Here is a 22,379-nt window from a genome sequence, read left to right as displayed (position 1 = left end):
CTGACTCGCAACTGAATTTATACACAAAAGAAAGAAGAAGAAACCGTTCTGAAAGACACGCAGGGCACACAGTGCTTATGACACGCGACACAACACCATCTAACTGCAATGTCTTTGCCCCATAGTCCTTTCTAAAAACAAGGTTTCAGTGTTTAGTAGTGTCACTGATGGGTGGCTGACGCAGCAGTCCCCCAGGCTGTTGATGCAATGTGCTTCTAAGATTTCGCGAGTTGTCTTGTCTCGATAGTGTCCAATTATTGTTGTGCCTTTTAGAATCGGAGCACACGAGCAGGAATTGCAGTGAACGGGAAGGTGACCACCCACCGTAGATTTTAGCGAACGATCATGCTCGAGAAGGCGATCGTTTAGGCACCGTCCGGTTTGGCCCACATAGCTTTTACCACACGTTAATGGGATTTTGTACACCACGCCAATTGAACATGGCACATAAGGGTGGCTGTGGCGTTTCTGGCACTTGCCTTTGTTGAGGTTATCCGCTATCGAGCGAACCTTTGAACAGATTTGCGCCATTCTTTTTGGAGCCGAAAACACCACAGGCACATCGTACCTCTGGGCTGCTCTTTTTAAATTATGAGAGGTTTTGTGCATGTATGGTACAACAACCTTTCGTTTCTGTGGATCTCGAGGTTTCTTTCTCCGAATCCCTTTAGTCTTGCGTACTAAGACCGCCACCACCTCGTTTAAGACCTGTGATGGAAAGCCCGACTTTTGGAGTCTCTCAACTTGAGCATTAAAACTTTCACGAACAGTGTGAAAGCAGGACTTCGTAAGGGCAGCCCCAAGTATGGTAACCGCAATCCCCCTTTTAACAACTTTCGCATGTGCGGATGTGTAGTGAAGGATGCCCTTTTTTGACCTAGGAGTTTCTCTCCTAGGTCAAAAAAGGGCATCCTTCACTACACATCCGCACATTCGAAAGTTGTTAAAAGGGGGATTGCGGTTACCATACTTGGGGCTGCACTTACGAAGTCCTGCTTTCACACTGTTCGTGAAAGTTTTAATGCTCAAGTTGAGAGGCTCCAAAAGTCGGGCTTTCCATCACAGGTCTTAAACGAGGTGGTGGCGGTCTTAGTACGCAAGACTAAAGGGATTCGGAGACAGAAACCTCGAGATCCACAGAAACGAAAGGTTGTTGTACCATACATGCACAAAACCTCTCATAATTTAAAAAGAGCAGCCCAAAGGTACGATGTGCCTGTGGTGTTTTCGGCTCCAAAAAGAATGGCGCAAATCTGTTCAAAGGTTCGCTCGATAGCGGATAACCTCAACAAAGGCAAGTGCCAGAAACGCCACAGCCACCCTTATGTGCCATGTTCAATTGGCGTGGTGTACAAAATCCCATTAACGTGTGGTAAATGCTATGTGGGCCAAACCGGACGGTGCCTAAACGATCGCCTTCTCGAGCGTGATCGTTCGCTAAAATCTACGGTGGGTGGTCACCTTCCCGTTCACTGCAATTCCTGCTCGTGTGCTCCGATTCTAAAAGGCACAACAATAATTGGACACTATCGAGACAAGACAACTCGCGAAATCTTAGAAGCACATTGCATCAACAGCCTGAAGGACTGCTGCGTCAGCCACCCATCAGTGACACTACTAAACACTGAAACCTTGTTTTAGAAGGGACTGTGGGGCAAAGACATTGCAGTTAGATGGTGTTGTGTCGCGTGTCATAAGCACTGCGTGCCCTGCGTGTCTTTCAGAACGGTTTCTTCTTCTTTCTTTTGTGTATAAATTCAGTTGCGAGTCAGCACTTGTGTGTCCTGCATGTTCCTTTTCTCTGTCCTTGTCTTTGTGTGCGCTGTTCTGTTCATCATGTTATCATACCAACTCGCCCAACTTACTACACTTCTGCAATAAACTGCCAAGTAATTATATAATACATATCAGGCACCAGCAGGTGGCGATAATGATTCAGCAAAGGGACTAAAGTACTGTTGTCGCACGTGCTTCGTTGACTTCTCAGAAGCCCCCAACTCTCAACACAGAAATTACCAGTTTCCATCGCGACACAAAGTATACGTTTGTGGGCAAAGAGAACATCGTCCTTATACGGGAACTAAAAAATAATAAATGGCATGAAAGCGCTATCACACAACTTACTTCTTTAGTAGGAATGGCCGCCAAAGCTCACAAATGTCCCGCGATGAGTCCCGTGCAACAGTGTAGTTGCCGGGACGGAGGTACAACAACTTCGAACTTTCCGCCTTGTACAAAGGCCAGTCAATGCCAGGCACTGGAATCACTGGCTTTCTGCACAGATATTTACGAATAATATTAGGGTACAATTGTAATTATACAAGAATTATTTTTTTATGTGTAAAATAATAATGCTCGATGACATGAGAGGCCTAAGAACGGATAAAAACACCAGAGGCCCTGTTTCATCCCGTTCTGCATTTCTCTGCACAAGTTTAAATATAAAGTAGACACAACATTCAGCAACAAATCATAGTGGACATACTTTGCAGCATGTTATATAGAACTTCGAGCTCACTTTAGATGCTCCACAAAAATCAGTTTCTCAACTTATCGCGCTGCGATATACTACGGAGGTAGGTCTACGTAGCAGAAGTGAGTATTGAAAATATCAGCAAAAAACTTACCTTGATCAAAAATTAAAAAAAAAACTCTTTTTGGGCAATTTACGGCGGCACTCGCAGACGGTGAGTCAGGTACACGCCATGCTGCCGGCAGATGTCGGAAGCGTCAAGGATGCCGCTTCGCCGAGCTTAACAAACGATCTTTCGAAAGTTTTGATTGCGCTTCCTGAGCGCACACGGGTTCTACAAGAAACAATTTTTCCACACCGATATTTTGTTTTATAAACTAAATACGAGAAAATATGTTTTAATCACCTTGAAGACCTCATTTCTTGTGCGGCCATGATCGAACGAGGCGCCGCTTCCTCTCGTAGTGTCATTTACACCATCTTCCGGCAGCACTTAGAAGCCGGTAAGCACCTTTATGGCAGCGTCTGCAAATGCCGCAGTAGATTACGCGGAACAAGCTTTTTTTTTTTTTTCTGAACGAGGTAAAGTCATCCGTGGATATTTTCACTCCAAGCTTCCATCGCCAAGTCGCACATCTGTAGTAAATCGCCAGCGGGACACGTTAAGAAACCTAATTTTGCGGACGGTTTAAAGTGGGTTCTAATTGTTAGAGCACCCCCGCGGACAATTTGAGCTGAAAATGCCGATCCTCTTTTTGTTTATGTTTGCGGTCCCCACAAGCTTGAAGATTTCTCAATTTGCCAAATATTAATAAGTATGAAACCTCAACCTCGCATTCTTTCATTGTTCGTACCACATCTCTCTAGAAAAACTGGCATGCACGCCAAAGAAGCAAAGCGAGTTTTTCAGCTCACTTTGTCCGCTTTAGTACATGCTGCATATGAGCCCGCTTATATAGAGTTTGTTGAATAACTGTCATAAAACACCAATATTTAAAATATTGGCTTTGGCAGGAATTTCATAATCACATCTTGAGATATATGAATATAATGTAGTTTTTGTGCTGTTATGATGGATACTCTTGCGGCCTTGTTGGTCTGAAGGAGGGCTTCGAGGGGCTACATGATGTTAGATGGCGACTTCCATGATCTTATCTGCGTAAAGAGCCAAAGCAGACAAAGAAAGATCCGATGCTGTCGCAAGAATAATCTGCAGCGACGGTGGAAGGATATGCAAGAGCAACTCTTTCAGAAACTGGAAGTTGAAGGTTGCGGCGCGGTCGCCCAGAAGCCCTTGATTCTGACGCAGCAGTTATGAAGGGTGACAGTCAGTAGCGTCACGTGGCTTTGACAGCTTGTCAAAGCCACGTTCATGCGAACGCTGTACATGATGGCACGCATAGAGCACCAGTGAGACGTCACGCTTGCAATTGTCTATAGGCGGAAGGCGAGCGCGTTCGGCGCGTGTACCTACATTCCCGAAATTATTGTTGATGCTTGGGTAATTTATCAATAAGTCTATTCCGGCCAGTCACAAACTGCGCGTGCACAACACACATACACACAGCAATGAACGCGCCGTCATACGCTTTTATGGAAATGTGTATAGTCGGTTACATATGCAAAGAATGCATTAGAAGCTCCGCCCCCAGCACGCAACCGTTGTCTTCCGCCATCGCTTCTCTTTCATACTTAGTATGCGACCGCAAGGCTGCAAAAGCTACTGGCGCGAGCGCGTGGCTTTATCTCTCGTTTCGTTTGCGCGAGAACGCGTGCAGATGATCTGGGTGATCGATCCCCATGCACACGCCAGAAGCTTTCAAAGCGTTGCACACTGGATATAAAACAATACCTACTGCATTCTAGGCTGTCACCGACTATAGACATTTTCTGTTTCCTTTCGTTCTAATCACGCGGGTTCCGTATTTGGTATGCGAGGCGAAAAAATAATAAAATGTTTCAACCCGGAATATGCGAGAGAGAATAATTCTGGGTGAGGCAAAACAAGAATGTGTGACAATGACGCATTACGCGGTTTTGTAAACACCTTCCAGCGGCGTAAAAAGATCAAAATGGTGTTTTACCCCATACCAGAAGTGACGATATTCAAGATGGCTGTGCCGTTGTGGAAAAGGACGCCACATAAATATTAATGAGCGAAAACTAAGCTTACTGTGGGCTTTTTTTTTTTTTTATTCATTTTCTTACAATGTGTTTTTTTTTTTTTTTCTATAGGAAGAGAAAAAGGGACATTAGGGGGTCTAGTCGATTGAAAGTGAAAATTTATACTCGCAGAGTTCTGCTCGAGAAAAGGCGGTAAGTCAAGCTCCCATATCTTCCTGTACGAGATGAATGTGAGAGCTGAATGACTGGACCTGAGGGAGGCGTAAAAAAAGGTCAGACCAGACAAAAACGAATCTTTATGTGAACACCTTCCAAGAATTTTAAACTCGAGCGACTTCTCTTTTCACGAACTCGCACTTTCAACTTTCCCTTTATACCAACACCTGATTAGAGCGCGTGGAAATCTTGGTAAGTGTGCCAGGTATTTCACCTATCTCAACCTAGCGGGTATATGTATCTGACATCTCTTAAATTTTATCGAAATTCCCTTCCGCCCCCCTCGATATCCGGTTAGTGCTTAATCGGGGTACCTGTTTCTTAAAACAATGACAGTGATGTTTCGTTCATTTGGAAACCTCCGTTCCGCCAAAGGATCGTTACCAATATGAGTTGTTATTTATTTATTTATTTACATTGTACGTACATCGCCCTGTGGGCATTATTGTAGGGGGTGTTCAAGAAAACATCATGACCAGTGGAAAAAGAAAACGTCATTGTCATCAATGGACAGAATATTTTCCGGGAGGTCGTTCCACTCTCTCGCGGTTCTGACAAAGAATGAATTAGCAAAACTGTCCGTCCTATAAGCGGGATCAGCAACCTTTTTAAAATGATCAAACGGCAATAGACGTAAAACGGCTCCATATGATAGATGGCTTTTTTCAATTCCTGTTTTGTTGTGAAAGACACGGTGAAAGAATTTTAGTCTTAGTTTTTTTTCCCTCTACATTCGAGTGTTTCCCATTCCAGCATAGCTTTCATATCGGTAACACTTGCATAACGGTCATAGTTCTTCAGTACAAAACATGCGGCCTGATTTTGAATTTTCTCTAGTTTATTAATAAGGAAGTCGCGATAAGGGTACTACACAACGCACGCGTAATCTAGGATGGTTCTTGCCAAAGAAAAATAAAAGTTTTCTTTAACGTTTCGTGACGCATGAAAATAGTTTGTTCATGATAATTAGACAAAAATGTATGTATTATAAGGCTAGTTTGTCCCTGACATATGTGTCTATATACCGGGGCATCCGTATTCACCGGCTTCTTCTTAACGACACATCACTGTATATCGAAGAGCCCTTTTGGCTTCATTTACGTCAAGTTCCTGATGAATGTAGTTTATATGACAGAAAAATATACCTTTTAAATTCTAATGAAACACTTTTTTAATTATCACTATTTTCAAAATCAACAATTAACTTTGATTGATGTCTTTCACCTCTCAAAACAATTGTGATATTTCCTGTGAAAAACAAATACCACCAGCCGTCAGAAAATATAGCTGTGTTATGTTAAGGAAAGTTCTGAAAGGCAACCAGAGATCTGAAGCAAGCACGTTTAATGAGAAAATATAAAATAAACTGGACGGCAGTGACGTACTCGTATCTAGCTTTTTAAGAATTTATAATCAATTACTTACCCATTTCGAACGAAGGAATTCCATGCACTGACGAGCCGCCTCATGAACGTTTCTTCTTCTGCCGTGTATGTTGTATTTAACAAAAGTTTCCTTAAACGCGCTCCCAGTTGCTTGGTGTGTCTAGTTTCATCTTTCGCAAATGGCAAGGATCCAAGAGTGAACGCCAGCTCGTCCGCGTGGACAACGCCCATCCATTCTGGCCACACACTGAAGGACGGCCGGTACGCGAACATGTACCTGTAGGTGCTTATTCCTTGCTCTGCAGCGAGGTCGGCGAACAGCTGGGTCGGACAGTTGAAGACAGCGTCTCCGAAGATTCGACTGAATATATCTCCGACGCTCCGGCTGTTGTGCTCGACATTATAATCACCAAAGTAATAACGCACGATGTGTCGTGCTTGTGAAACTGGGATATCAAAGGCAGGTCCGAGGGCAACTGTGACCGCAAGTCGATAGTCACCTGTCAAGAGGTGCTTTAGAGCCGGAAACGTGTACTGAAGGTTATCAAAAAACAATGTTCCTTCGTTCAAATTGGTTCCAAGGAGAAGTTCCTTGAACTCAAGGTGTTTCCAAGTTTGTTCCATAAGCGGATGGTGTGGAAGGAAGTCATCTCCGTGTACGGGAACAAATATCTGCTGAGCCAAATCCAATGACTTCAAGATTTTATAGACGAACGCTGCGTCCAATTTTTTTAAGCAGTCAATCACATCTCTAGTTTGGGCCTCGAAGCTTCGCTTGAAGTCATAACATCCAAGAGCGCTGGTCACAGAAGTAAATTTCCCAGCACCTTTGTAAGATATTCCGAGGATTATGGAGAGCGGTGTTCCACTCTCCATGATGATTCGCTTAAAGAGGCCCTTACTGTGAGGAGAAACGGCGTGCATTCCTGCAGATATTCCCCCCGCACTCTGACCGTTGATCGTGACATCACCTGGATCACCTCCAAAGTGCTCAATATTTTTCTTAACCCATTTGAGTACCAAATTTTGATCCCATAGTCCCATGTTACCAGGCAGCTCAGGCGTCTCCAGCGACAGGAAACCGAAAATTCCGAGGCGGTAGTTGAAAGTTACGTAGATGGCATCTGTTAGAGACACAAAGTTGGCCGCATCGTACACAAATAATCCTGAGTCTCCCCACTGGAAGGCCCCCCCTTGAATAAAAACAACGACTGGCCGTTTCTTGCCACACGAGTTGTAGTTGTTTTCGCAGTAGAAAGACCTTCGCCAGATGTTGAGGTATAGGCAGTCTTCTGAGGAATCAGAATAATCCGTTTCCGCGTCTCGGAACCGGACGTTTTGCTGCCAACACGGAGTTGGCTTTCTTGTGGCGTTGTACGTGCCGTTCCAAGCTGCGACTGGATGAGGCTTCTTGAACCGAAGGTCTCCAACGGGTGGTTTGGCGTACGGGATTCCCAAGAAAGCGTCCACCATTCGGTCGCCGATTGTGATGCGCTCCCCGGCGACGAGGCCTAAATCCGTGCGAACGATGGGAACATCTCCTGCCACGGGTTTTGTGGAGTCGGCGAAGTACACCATTACATACAAGATGAATACCTGCAAGACGTTTCTGAACTGTGCAGTTCGGCAAACTTGGGGCATCAGTACATTCATCGTTCTGACAAAGTGCGAAATGCCGTCGAGATCAGCGGTACCCTTGCCAAACGCACATTCTCCTGAAGGAAACTGTGCGAAGCTCGGGGTACAGATAGATAAATACCTGCTTATGTTGTGTTGTTTTATTATTTGTTTCGCTCTTATTATCGTTGGTTCACCACAGTCAAGGTCTCCCTTCCCTAGGGGCTGAACGTGCCCAGTCGGGTTAATTGCGCCAATGTTGTTATTCCAGTTATGTTTGCATCGCAGTAGCAGTTAGTCTCAGTATTCCAATAACAGGTGCTAAAGTTTCGATACTTAGAATGTCATGATCAGCAGGTGTGTGTGCGTCTGTGTTGTTTTTTTCAAAATTAAATAACCCGTTTCACTCTCAGCGTGCATGCAGTGACTTTAAGGTGAAACAGTTGATACGTACGTGGTTGTTTTATTCCCGGTAAATAATCCGCAGGCTTCCTTGCTTGTCGATTACGACTGAGCCTTTTAAGGGCTTCTCGTAAATATGGCTCCGGCTGAGTAATTACTGGCTGCTCGAATAACAACGCCATTCCAACAGAACTTCCGAACGCTCGAGCGTTCCAACTAGACAGCTGTTTCAGACTAGATTGAAAGTGTTGATAGAAGCATAGTCCCGACGGCCAACGGGTGTATCATTTACGTTTCCGAAACGTTTCTGGGGAGCTTACAAGCACAACGGTATTGAATATTTTAATGCCAGATCACAATCTATGATCCGCTAACTGCATTAAGTATGAAGTGCGCGTTTGTAAGCTTGCACTTCCAACTTAATCTTGTAATCCAGCACGCGACATTGTCCCATTAATTTTTTTATTTATCCTAATATTATTATTGCGTTGAATTTTTGTCGCTAATATTTTACTACTATTTCACTGTATTGTAGAGGTAGCTGCTTTTCCCCTTCCATTGGTGGTTTAGTGCTAAAATTCGCTCTTGACGCCGTCCAAAAATTTGTTCACAATGTACTTTTTTTTAATTTCTTGTAAAGCAATTCTTTGGTTTGAGTACGAATGCACTTTCGAGAGAGTTGGACTGGCATGTTGCCATGCTATATTCCTGTTTTGAGAGTTTGAAGAAATAGAATTTCCCCTTTACTTGGAGCCTGCTCTGGATAATATTAGTTCTCGAAAAATTTAACGGCATGCCAGATGTTGATGCTGGTTGTTTAAATAAATATGTACAGTTCAGTATATACTGTTCCGTGAAATTTGTCCAAGCTAGAAGGTGAGTGTCCCTGCTAGCGTTACTAATAGTAGGCCATACACAACCTTTGATGCTGTATTATCTTTTTATATAATACGTTCGTACAGTGAGACAATACAGACATTGTGATGAGTGTTCGGTTTAATTTGAATTGCTTATCAAAGTAAGTGTTCTGTTTACATGAAACACCGTCCCGTTTAATTCATTATAGTCTTCATCACCGTGTACATTAGAGGTATATTTTGCTAGCATGTTCTATTAACAAAATGGTATATAACTTAAATAAAATATTATCAATTGTTCAATTCTTAAACTAAGCCTAAAAGCGATCGACTGGACATTACATGAGTCATGCAATGTCCAGTCAAATACATTAGAGCCGAACAGAGCACGTGTTAAAAAAAAAAAAACAAGCAAGTCAAGGAACTAGAAAATTAATCTCTTTGACTGATAGGGCCACCGAAGGACTGCTTACACATGCCGCGCCCAACCTCGCAATCTCAACAGCCTCCAAACTTTCACGAGTAAGCTGGTCCCTGTGACGCTTAACAACCTCACACCGTTGGAAGTCGGGTAGGCAACCACAGTCGCGGCAGTGAGCGCCAAGATGACCAGACGCGATTGTGGAAACACTGGTGGCGTGCTTGTTGAGACAGCGGCCCGTCTGGCCAACGTAACGCTTGCCACACGTCAGAGGGAGAGAATAAACAACCCGCTCAGAACACGCGACGAAGCGATCCCGATGCCTCGTGTTGCAAGCCGTGGCCTCCCTCGAAGAGGGGTTAACGGCTCTGCACGACCTTGACAACTTCTCCGGAGCAGAGAATAACACGTCGACGTTACACCTGCGCGCGCAGTGCGTTTCAGATTGTGGGCCAAGCCCGTGTATAAAGGGAAGTACAACAAACTTTCTTTTTTCCCTTCCCTTGCTGTTGTTGGCCTCTTTTTTACTTGTCACAAGCCTGCGCTTGATATCTTTGAGCAGAGACTCGGCGACCGCTGTTAACACGTGGGGAGGGCCAGCATCTGCGAGGCGTTTAGTTTGCCTCTCAGAGCTATGTTAAATTTTGTGATAACAAGACCTCCGCAGAGCATGCGTATAGCAAGTCCTCGCGATAGCCCGCTTGACAATTTTCGAGTGAGCGGACTCCAATGTCAACAGTGACTTTCCAGCACGTGGTTCATAGCCCCAACAATCATGGCCTGGACAACAATTAAGATCAAATCCGGGAATCGGATACATCCTGCCCCAGGCAACTCATGAGTCAAAGCAAGTGGCGAAAGGCACTTGCCGCGACTGGGGTTAACTACCCGACTGGCAACAGTTTTGGGTTGTTGTGCGTCACAGGGACCAGCTTACTCGTGAAATTCTGGAGGCTGTTGAGATAGCGAGGTTGGGCGCGGTATGTGTAAGCAGTTCTTCGGTGGCCCTATCAGGCTAAGAGACTAAATTTCTAGTTCTTTGACTTGCTTGTTTTTTAACACGTGCTCTACACGGCTATGTACTATCGTGGACACTGTTAGCTATAACACGGCAGCGGCGGCCGTCCCGTACCCCCAGCGCCTCATAGCAGGCGCCGTCCGAAACCCCGCGCATGCGCCGTGTGGCGGACTCGCTCTTCCCACCTGCGAGCACACCCTCGCTTTGTCGTCTGCTAGGCACAGAGCAGACGACGCCACAGCGCTTGCCAATTTTCCCTGAACACGGTTCAGCAAACAACCGGGTAAGAGGTGTCCACGGTTGATTCCCTGACTCTGCTGGCTATGATCATCGCCACTAATCGTAATATCACGGTAGACTACTTTTTCTTTTTTTTTTTTTATGGGATAAACTTGCAGTTATACTCCGTTTCACTTTAGGTCTAGGCGCAGCGGACGCTACGAGACGATAGGGCCAACCAAAAGCGACAAAAGCTCACTTTTTGCACCTTATTCTGTCCCCCGGTGATGCACTCCGCGACATTGCACCTTTGCCGCTATTTGATTGGCTATGTCGTTTTGTAGCGTACGCTGCATTCGGACTTTAGGTGAAACGGAGTATAAGTCTATTTCTGTATCACACCTGCTGCGCTCATACTGGTTTGCGAGCGCATATTGTGAAAGTTGGATTGCGAAATCCTGTTTCTGAAAAAGCAAAAAAAAAAAAAAAAACATAGACAGGGTTAATGCCTCAATGACTCTGCAATCTCCCCCAATCAAAATCGCCGGTTTAAAATGAGTTTAAGACCAGTTCGCTAGGGCCAGGGTACCAGACGAGCAGCACTGTGGCATCGCCTGCTCTGCGCCTAGCAGACGACAAAGCGAGGGTGTGCTCGCAAACGGGAAGAGCGAGTCTGCCACACGGCGCATGCGCGGAGTTTCGGACGGCGCCTGCTATGAGGCGCTGGGGGTACGGGACGGCCGCAGCTGCGGTGTTATAGCTAACAGTGTCCAGGATAGTACTTGCGCCTTTTTTGTTGGCGATGTATCACGTGGGCTGAATTCCTCCTTTAGTTTCTTTTCTTTCTTTTTTGTTCGTGACAACGCATGTATATATTGCGATTTTGCGATCAATAAACTCAGCTGTAACTCAACGCTGCGTCCGTGTTACTTCTGCGTCTGGGCCTTCGTATTTTGCGCTGTTTTTAATCCCGAAATATGCCGCACCAACTAGCCCAAGCCTCAACTTTTGCATTATAGGAAACGTCCCATGACGCAACTCGCGGGTCTCGCTCGTGACTCACCCGTTGCATTATGGGACTTCCCATAATGACGTGACACGTGACGTCACGAGGGTTTCGCACGTTGCATCGTGGGACGTTTCCCATAATGACGTCACGCGTGGCGCCACGGTCACTTGTGAAGGTCACCACAAAGGCATCCCTCTTCCTTTTCAAGAGCTGCGCTCTAATTCGGCTTACAGGGAATTGTAAACGTCTTTGATTTGTTTTTAGAATCGGCACAATCTAATTCTAGTTGCAAAAACGTCGCGACTTTTAAATCTTCTACTGGTCTAGGAAGTGACGTGTAGATACAAGAAACGGCAGTAAAAATACCAAAAGAGTAACAAATGCGTTCCAATTTAAAAGAATGCAAAAAAGAAATCTTTTGAAATTAAATTAAATAGAATTACAATTTTAAGACGTTGAAGTTTATTTCATGCTAAAGAACGTTTCCAAAGAAAGGCTCACTAATGCCCCTCTAAGCAAAGTGTAAGCCTTTGTTTGGAAGGACAAGTAAAAACACCTAACCCCATACTTATCCAAAATTAGCAATTTTAGTAAACAGAACGTAACGGGGCAAGTAAGCCGGGATATACTGAACATTTTGAAGCAATCCGCGACAGAGGAAATCCGAAAGTTCACGCCGATAGAGGAGTAGGAGAACGTTTCACATGCAACTAGAACTTTATTGCGGACAGAACCCTTTATACAAAGCTGAACAAACTGTAGGAAAGGGAAAAACCGTTCCCACTCACACCACTTTCGTTAGACGCAAAGAAATGAAGCGACGTTGTGCCCTTCACAATGCAGTCAACTTGGAGGACTGTACCACAGATAACATTGCGAGAATAAGGCCAGTGGGGGCAAACCTTGGATGAAAAGACCTCAATAGGTCACCTCACAAACTCCTAAACTAAGCACGTAAAAAATCGCGAACACAATAGAGGCTACCAAAACTATAGATTTAGAAAACGCTTCCATTCTGCTTCCAAAGACGATGACGGCTTATATACAGCATTTTCATGTTTAGTAATCACGAATGATTCCTTCAAAAGGCGCTAGTGCAACCCGGTCAAATCTAGGCAGTGTTGTACATGTCGCTTCAATATTGAAAGTTGACACCGAGAGAAGACTAGGAGAACGTCTCAAACACAACTAAAATTTTATTGTGCACAAAACCACTTATATAAGGGTTGAACAAACTGAACGAAAGGGAAAGACCGTTCCCACTCACACAACTCTCGTTTGACACAAAGGAATGAAACGACATTGTGCCCTTCACAATGGAGTCAACTTGGAGGGCTGTACCACAGATAACATTGCGAGAATAAGGCCAGGGGGGGCAAACCTTGGATGAAAGGACCTCAATAGGTCACCTCACAAACTCCTAAACTAAGCACGTAAAAAATCGCGAACACAATAGAGGCTACCAAAACTATAGATTTAGAAAACGCTTCCATTCTGCTTCCAAAGACAATGACGGCTTATATACAGCATTTTCATGTTTAGTAATCACGAATGATTCCTTCAAAAGGCGCTAGTGCAACCCGGTCAAATCTAGGCAGTGTTCTACATGTCGCTTCAATATTGAAAGTTGACACCGAGAGAAGAGAACGTCTCAAACACAACTAAAATTTTATTGTGCACAGAACCACTTATATAAGGGTTGAACAAACTGAACGAAAGGGAAAGAACGTTCCCACTCACACAACTCTCGTTTGACACAAAGGAATGAAACGACATTGTGCCCTTCACAATGGAGTCAACTTGGAGGGCTGTACCACAGATAACATTGCAAGAATAAGGCCAGTGGGGGCAAACCTTGGATGAAAGGACACCAATTGGTCACCTCAAAAACTCCTAAACTAAGCACGTAAAAGATCGCGATGACAATAGGGGCTATCAAAACTATAGATGTAGAGAGCGCTTCAATTCTGCTCCCAAAGACAATGACGGCTTATATACAGCGTTTTCATGTTTAGTAATCGCGAATGATTCCTTCAACAGGCGCTAGTGCAATCCGTTCAAATCTAGGCAGTGTTGTACATGTCGCTTCAATATTGAAACCAAACTTCGTTCCTTGAGGCTTCTCAATCATACATCGCGTTCCCGTTACAAGTTCGATTGTCGTCAAATAAGCCCACTCCCATTATGTTTTTAAGATCGGAACGCCTTGTTACATTTACGTTACGGTTGTGTGTTTCAACTCAAATATTGCGTTGAAATAATTATATAGAAAACAAGCATGTGACAATATTGATATTGCACGAGATTGTACAATTTCAGATATTGCCGAAGTAGGGTCCGAAAGGCTAATGTCGCTGGAGCAGGGTCCGAAAATCCAAGGAAGCTTCCTTAGACAGATTTGTTCAGAAGCTCCTGAACTAGTGCAAGATTTAGTCTTGCTGCAAGCTCGGGGCTCGCCTATCCTAAGCTAAAAGTATTTGGTAATGTGCACTTCGGTTTTTCGACCGCAGTTCATGTCTGTCATCGGAAAGCAAAAAAGCAGGCCCACAAGTTTTCTGTGGCAGAAATATTCAAAAAAGAAAAAAAGGCGAACACTGCGTCTATGTGACGATTTACTTAGCACACTTTTGTAGAGACTAAGATATGCCATATTTATTTTTATTTTTGGCTTGAACATGTTTATTTAAGTGCGAAGCGTAAGAATATCGATTCTTCTGATTGAATGGCATAACTATGCCCGTACAGCTGTATGACTGTATATTACAACTTAAACCTGGGCATTTTGCTTGAGCAGGTATCTGCACCATAGCCCCAATTTGATGTCAAGACAACACTCCCGACGTTCATTCATTCATGCACATATTTGAGTGACCTTTGTAGACAGTTTGCAGATGCTCAGCAGCTGCAGGGTTATTTAACGTGTCGGAGTTGGTCGAATGTGTTGTAACGCTAGGATTGCACACTCCTGAACCTCGCGTCTCCAAGCCTCATAGGCGCAAATACCTACCACCTTTGTATGATATATAGGCCTCGTTCCACCTAAACAATTTTTTTACTTAGTATATATGCCTTTTCCCTGCACAATGTCTCTAGGAATGCTCCTCCGTTCACTTAGTAATAATCCCTAGCTAAATACCCGCCCGCTAGGAGTACCGGGCTGATGATAAATCATTAAACGAATACCTGGCTTTTAGAACTAAAATGATGCATTGTTCAGTACCAAACGAAATTGTGGAATTGAAGTCCCACAAACATTGAATTAAAGTGCCCACATCGGAAGAAGTAGTGCAAGTATAAAAAGTGGAACAACGTAGCATTCCTCCCGACCGGAAGAAACCAAATTGTCCTCGGGTCTCAGTCGAGTCTTAGTTTGTGGCTTGTGGTACTCCGGCCCCTTGGAACCAGGAGGTTGCTTTGGCTCTGGAGTAGGGGTCACTGCGCTGTAAATACCGAAGTAAATATAAAGTTATAAGTAATCCAATCAAATTTTCTTTTGTAATTCTACTCAAAACTTTTCAAATGAAGCTATCTTTGATCGAAGCAGCGTAGTAAACACTTCTGCGGTAGACTGTATATTGCATTTTGGCTGAGTAAGGTATATTTCCTTGATATCAAACCGCAATTGCAGAATATAGCCAAAACAGGCGCCGTTTGTATTATCAGAGCTCTACTGGATTCAGACTTTTAAAGGGCTAGGCATAAGCCTTTTTAAATTATTTAATGAATACCTTGTAAGGAACTAACATTGTACAAAATGAAGCCTCCGCCTTTGAAAGATAATGTTTCACAAAAACAATAATGTACGGTATCAAACGCTGATAAAACCATTCCTTTTTCATATTAGTCAACACTGCACAAATTGTACATCCTGTAACAAGTTTTGTCGTCTCCGCAATGATTGATGAGCAGTAAGACTACCAAGAACAGCGGGTGGCTCATGGTGATTGCTTCGTATCTGGTATAACTCGAAGGCATATAGGAAACATTTCAACATAAGCATATTTTATATTACTGTTTACCCTGTTCCTTTATTTTCAATTGAATCAAGTCTGCAATGCTAACGCGGGAAGAGAGTGAGGCACTTCGATTTTCAGTACTTTGCTCGCTTCACCGTAATTATATGCCAATATGTAGGTAGGTCAGTCCGTAACCGCTAAAACAATATTTAAAAAAAAGCGGCAACCGGTATTAGGAATCGAAAGGTGGTCGCCGGCGTGGAAGGCGAGTACGATTCCCAGAAAGCTACGGCCCCAGCAGCAGGTACGGGAGGTGCAGTAGCAGGTGATGTGAGAAAGGGCGTTCAGCGGAGAGGGGTGGAGGGGCTGAGAGAGAGGAGCAGAAACAGGTGGTGTAGAAAGAGCGCGCGGAACGAGAGAGGGTGGAAAGGGTAGGAAGCGTGCCCTCTTTCTCTTATCGACCAAGAAAATTCAGCCCAAAGGTTTTGTATCCTGGTGGTGGTGAAGTGAAGCGCGAGCAGTGTCAAATGGACACTGACGTGACGTAATATGTTTCCATTTAAAACCATGACCTAGGCACCACCTGAACTAATATCCCCACCCACACAAGGTACTGAAAGACTAAAGGTCATCCTGCCCTATGTACCACGGGAATTAAAAACACAATTCACCCTATAAAGCTACGGCATTAAACACGTTTGGCAGAATGACCCAACCATGCAGCCAATCAGACTCGACACCCTTAGCCCTTGGACTCGAACTGAAATAAACATTGATTGACTGATTAATCATGAACCATTGAGAATCATTTAATTTATAAATATCGCAATTTCAGCGTCAAAGTAATAGAAAAACCATACACACTTCTTCAGTAAGAAGGGCCTCCAAATGTCGCAGTGGTCTTGATCCGAGTCACGTGCCGCTGTGTAATTGTTGGGTTGCATGTAGAGAATCTGGCGGCCTTGAACGGTGTAGAGCGGCCAGCTGATGTTGGGAACGGGTATCACTGGCTTCCTGTATGTAGCCCCCAGGGGAGAATGAAAGATAGAAAACAACCCCGCCATTATGTTTATTTTATTTTTTTTTTTTTATCAATCTCGGACTACTGCAAGGTTTCAGCGGTCCCACTTGGCATCGGCGCCCTTTTCTTTCTTTCGAGAGTATTTAGATATTTATAAGCGTTATCATCATAGTTAAGCGCCAGGAAGCGTATAAATCAGGCCATAAATTATAAAAATTACTCAGTGGTATGTAATACATAGTCCTATCGAAGTCCGCTTGAAGTATATTATGTCGTCGTATTTCCATGATACTATCAGATCTGGTGGAGCATTGACCAGTCACACGTACGTATCTTTAGTCTTGTTCGTCTCCAGTGACATTCGTCTGCTCTCTAGGCAATACGCTGCTGGCTTATTCATGTATCTGTGAGTACTGACTGCTTGACAAACGAGAAGTCGTTGCGCTGAATAGGAACAGTGAAGGAGCAGTTGGAAGCCACGAACGCCATGACAATGGTCGCGTTAAGTCCGTGCTCCGGAGCGAGAGAGTTTACAGAAACGCCGCCGGAGACCTCGAGCGCGCTTTTCGTGCACAGAGTTTTTCTTGGAGCGCGAGTGACTTTTTCGCGCTCCGCAACGTCACGTCTACAAATGAGATGACTGCTCTGACAGAAATGTTATTGAGACAAAGGGCGCAGTCGGACCGCTGTCCCTTTTCAATTGAATAGTGCTTAATTCAGCAGGTAAATAAACACGATTGGATTTGAAAGAAAAGACAGCACTTTGTGTTCGGGAAAAGGTTGGTTCGTGTATCTCGCCTGAAAACGAATTCATCTATTCAACGGTAGCGTTGAGTAGATGAATTTTCTCAGCACAGCGTGAGAAAAGTTGTTGAAATGAGAATACAGTCGGATTGCTGCCCTTTTTAGAATGCTCAGCCAAGCGAACAAAGATGCTTCGATTGGAAAGCCGAAACACCAGTTAGCGTTTGCGGAAAAGGGTGCATCTTGCCTCAGAACGGATTGGCGTGCTATCTATTGAACGGCGGTGTGCCGGTCTTTACCGCACAACGGGATCCGTCTCGCGCTGGAAGACGGAACCCCGGAACATCTGCCAAGTTTAACAGTCCCTTGCGTCAACAAGCGTGTTTCAGAATGCTGTCTTTCATTTAAATCTGAACAGGATGCATGGTCAATAAATATAACGGTCGAAGTAACTTTTGCGTATGTGCTCGAAGCGAGTCTTTAAACCTGCCAGGAATATTAAAGCATTCGCCGAAACTTATCTTCGCTGTCTTTTTTTATTCTACACTAAGCCGCTCCCCACAGGCCTCAATTAATTTATCTTCGAGATAATTTCGGATTCTGCTATCCGTATCCACGAGATGCTGCGTTCGTCCTAACCGTGCGGTCGAAAGTGGCTTATGCTGCTCGTTGAAAGTTTCGGTGTTTCGCGCTCCTGTACGCTATGCCCCGTTTAGTAGCTGCCAATGTTACTAAAACACTCAGTTGGGAAACTTGCCCTTGAAACCTTTGCCGCTGGCGTCCACCGAGACCGCGCTAAATGCGATAACAGCGCCACCCTTTAGCGACGAGGTGAAACATGAAAGTTGCTTTCTGCAAGATGGCCCTGCGAGATGGTGCCAACGGCCCTTCCGTGACTCGACGGAACCAGAAAGTGCATCCGTGCAGTTCACGGAGTGGCCGCTGAGGGAGAAATGGTACTGGTACTGAAATGGTACTCGGTACTGGGATAAGGATCGGCGCCACTTTTTCAGAGCATGCTCTATGGCAGTTTCCCAACTCAGTGGTTCTATAGTAACGTAGGTTGCTGCGTTTGGAGTATGAAAGCAGGAGCGTCAGAGTAGGAGTAAAGGAGCACGGACTTAGCGTGCCCAATGACTGCGACAAGTGGTGTCACCTTGTCGCGTCAAGCTGCCAACAACATTAGCTGCAGAATTTTATTTTTTACTTCAACGCCGATATTTGTATAGGTAAACATTTCTTAATTTGTCGTGACATCTATGAAAGAAAATGTTTATTTTTTGGAAACGTAAAACACGTCTTTATATTATGCATGCGTGAGGAAACATAGTACGCGTGTGCCAGAGCCGTGCCTGAGTTGGTTCATCGCCATGGTTGGGAAGCCTGCCACTTAGCAGTGGCGAATCAATTTGGTAGCAGTGTAATTGCTTCAGCCGGTCGGTTCACCTCAAAGCTAGAAGTATGCTACAGGCGGCAGAGGCAGACACAATAAGCTAAGCGGCAGAGTGCACCATCAAATGAAGGCTTATTTATAAATGAGATACATAAACCAGAAGCCATGGAGAAATGTCATTGTTTGCCGAGCCAAATATTGTGTCAATGTTTTTGTACTCACAGCTCAGAATATTATCACGCGGTTGTTTCGTCAAATTAAAGGGCATCGGGAATCAGTAGAGCCTTACAACAAGAGCAATTAAAAGAAACTTTCCAATTGATACACGCTCGTGGTGTAGGAAACAATTTTAGTTTTATTCATGTACTCTTCCTCGAGCTGGTGCCATTGCAGGCGACCGGGGAGTCGTCAGGCTGACTGCAGATTCTTTTCCCAGCCCCTCCCTCCCTTCATTAACTAACAAGAAAATAAAGCGATCGTTTTTTATTCTAAACTTCTGTACATCACCATCTCTTCAACATTCAAAGTAACAAGCACTAGGAGCGCGGTCGATGCGTCGTGCACAAAGTGACGCTTCAAACGATTCCACGGCAATCGAAGATGGTTGACGACTCAGTCAATTTGATTGAGCTGTAGTACCAGGAGCTAAGTCGTATCTCTCCTGGTGTAAGAGGTCTTGACTGGGCAGGCTGTTTAGACTTGAAGGAGATTAAAGCAAGAGCTTCCTAACATTATAAAAACATAAAATCTCCCATTTCTCAAATGTACAAAACACTATGTATTTTTAATAAGGTGAAGGCGACACTTACCCATCATGGATGAAAGAACTCCATGCGCTGACGATTTCTTTCATGAAGGTGTATTCTTCTGGAGTTGCCTTTTTGGACAATAAGAAAGTTTTTACGTAGTCCCCCAGTGGTTCGGTGTACCGGCTTTCGTCATTAATAAATGCCAGTGATCCATGCGTAAACACAATTTCATCTGTATGTGCGACACCAAGCCACTTTGGCCATAGGCTGAATGACGGTCTGTGCGTGAACAGATACCTATACGTGTTTATTCCTTGACTCGCCGCTATATCAGCGAACAGCTTGGTCGGACAGTTGAACGCGGCATCCCCGAATATTTTACTGAAGATGCCTTCAACCGTCTTGCTGTTGTGGAGCACATCATCGCCTCCGAAATAAGCGTTAACGATACGCCGAGATTGGGAAATTGAAATATCGAACATTGGTGCCAGGACAACTGTTACGGCCAATCGATAGTCGGTTGCTAAGAGCGTTCCAAGGGTTGGAATCTGAGACCGTAGATTGTCAACGAACAAAGTACCTTCGTCGCGGTTTGTTCCCAGTATAATATCTTTAAAGCGAAGCATCTTCCAAGCTTCTTTAGAAAACAGGTTGTATGGAAAAAAATCATCTCCGATTACCGGAGCAAAAAATTGCTGTACTACGTCGGCTGATTGCAAAATTTTGAACATTGATTTTGCATCTAGTTTTCTTAGGCAGACCAGGACGTCGTTTAGTTGTTCCTTCAGATTCTTCCTTGCGTCGTAGCATCCCAACGTCCCAGCTGCATTAATAAATTTCCCCGCGCCTTTGTGAGCCATCCCGAGTATCAATGAAAACGGTGTTCCACTTTGCATGACTACCCTTTTGAAAAGACCTTGGCTGTGCGGAGAAATAGCGTGTAGCCCCGCCGAGATACCTCCTGCGCTCTGACCACTTAGAGTTACCTCCTTCGGATCACCTCCGAAGCTTTCAATATTTTTTCGAACCCACTTAAGCACGAGATTCTGGTCCCAGAGGCCCACGTTACCAGGCATTTCTGCTGTCTCCAGTGAAAGGAATCCGAGAAGGCTCAACCTATAATTAAAGGTCACGAACACGACATCGGACAGGGCCACAAAGTTAGCTGGGTCGTACAGAAAAAGAGCGGAGTCACCCCACTGAAACGCTCCTCCGTGGATGAAAATTATGACAGGGCTCTTCTTTGCACACGAGTTCGCTTCCGAACACGAGCTGACTGGCTTCCAGACGTTCAAATACAGGCAGTCTTCTGATGCATTGGAGTAACTCATAGTCGCGTTAGCCACGAAACGAAGATCTAGCTGCCAGCAAGCTTTCGGCTTACTTGTTGCGTTGTATGTTCCATTCCAAGGGCTAACCGGGACTGGACGTCTGAATCGAAGTTCTCCTACTGGTGGTTCCGCATAAGGTATTCCGAGGAAAGCATCGACCGTATTGTCACCCACTTCGATGCGCGTTCCAGCGACGAGTCCCGAATCCGTGCGCACGATTGGAACATCAGTTGCGGCCGCTACACTTGAAAGCACCAAACACAACACCGCGATGACATTGGTCGAAAAAAGTGAAGTAAAGTGTGGTTGTCCTGGAGAGAAGCGAAGAGGAGGAGTCATAATTGTTTGTGTTTTAAAATGTGGCACCAACTGCTTCGATGCGCGCTACAAGCCCTTTTGAGCCAAACTAAACTCTGCACGAAATAATAAACATACGTAAGTTCCATCCGGTGTGTAGACTTGTTTCTATGATTGGAGGGCTGGGTAATCGCTGAAGATCTGCATTCCGGTTTCTGGCTTGCTGCAGTTCGATGGACGGAAACAACTTACACAAATAATAAACATATATACAAACATAGCAGCATGACCTTGGAGGTTACGTGCTTTAGACGACTGGCGCACTCGCCCTTTGCGATGGACGATGGGTCGATAAGCAAGCACTTTCTCTTCTTGGGATTTTTGAGTAGGTGAATGGCTTAGGTGCCAGATAATATGAAGCCGCGGGCTGTACTTGGCGACTACAACGCACGCAGGCACGAAGCCAGGATTTTGTTTCGGGGGGGGGGGGGGGGGGGGGGGGGGGGGAGAGGGGGGGCGTGACAAAATGCTGTATGAGAGGGAGGGGGGGAGGAGGTCCCAGCAAAATGTAAGATATGGGGGGGGGGGGGCAGGCCCCATGCAACCCCCCCCCCTTGCTACGTGCCTGCTCATACATACCGATAGAGAACACTCTCCTATATGTCGCATATAATTTCACAGTTTGGCATAGATCCGGTTTGTCAGTCATTTTGGGGGCGATAGACTGTTGTTTGTATCATTATTGCGCCTAGGAACGGCAAGTGTATTGGCGTAACGGACGGCAGTGACACGGTGAAACCTTGGAATATCTGTGTGAATCGCTTCATTCCGAGAATTCATTCGTTATTCATATCAGCTGACCCATAATGACATGAGAGAGGAGAAAAGACGACGGACATCACGAGACTTCGTGCTGGCCATTCGCGCCTTGTGCAGTCTATTTCGGGCTTAGTGTCCGAATTTATTTACAATCTTAAACCACATATTGTTATGATAAAAATGATCACATGTGTAACTTTCTGATTAGTCCAAACTCAAGGTATATATATAAAAAAAAAACTTCGGCAAAATGTTTTTTTTTTCTGCCACAAACCCCTTACAAATTTGCCAGTCTGTTACAGAAGCTCGCATATCTCGTATATCATCA

General features: G+C 44.7%; 2 protein-coding genes across 2 annotated transcripts; both read right to left on the bottom strand.

Moving 5' to 3' along the window:
• Positions 1-2,120: 2,120 nt before the first annotated feature.
• LOC115326000 (acetylcholinesterase-1) lies at positions 2,121-7,776 on the bottom strand. The gene is made up of 2 exons (XM_040221375.3): positions 6,239-7,776; positions 2,121-2,274 (listed from the first exon to the last, which is right to left on the bottom strand). The coding sequence occupies exons 1-2, from the start codon at positions 7,774-7,776 to the stop codon at positions 2,121-2,123; spliced, it is 1,692 nt and encodes a 563-aa protein (XP_040077309.3).
• An 8,730-nt stretch (positions 7,777-16,506) lies between these two features.
• LOC120849202 (acetylcholinesterase) lies at positions 16,507-21,941 on the bottom strand. Its single transcript, XM_040221376.3, has 3 exons — positions 21,872-21,941; positions 19,665-21,246; positions 16,507-16,711 (listed from the first exon to the last, which is right to left on the bottom strand). Exons 1-3 carry the CDS (start codon positions 21,939-21,941, stop codon positions 16,507-16,509), a joined length of 1,857 nt encoding a protein of 618 aa, XP_040077310.3.
• Between the last annotated feature and the right edge of the window lie 438 nt (positions 21,942-22,379).

This window comes from Ixodes scapularis, unplaced genomic scaffold (assembly GCF_016920785.2).
Source record: "Ixodes scapularis isolate PalLabHiFi unplaced genomic scaffold, ASM1692078v2 PGA_scaffold0__279_contigs__length_252992795, whole genome shotgun sequence".
Classification (NCBI taxonomy): Eukaryota; Metazoa; Arthropoda; class Arachnida; order Ixodida; family Ixodidae; genus Ixodes; species Ixodes scapularis.
Note: the sequence above shows the minus strand (reverse complement) of the source record. Positions and strands in the feature narration are given on the sequence as shown.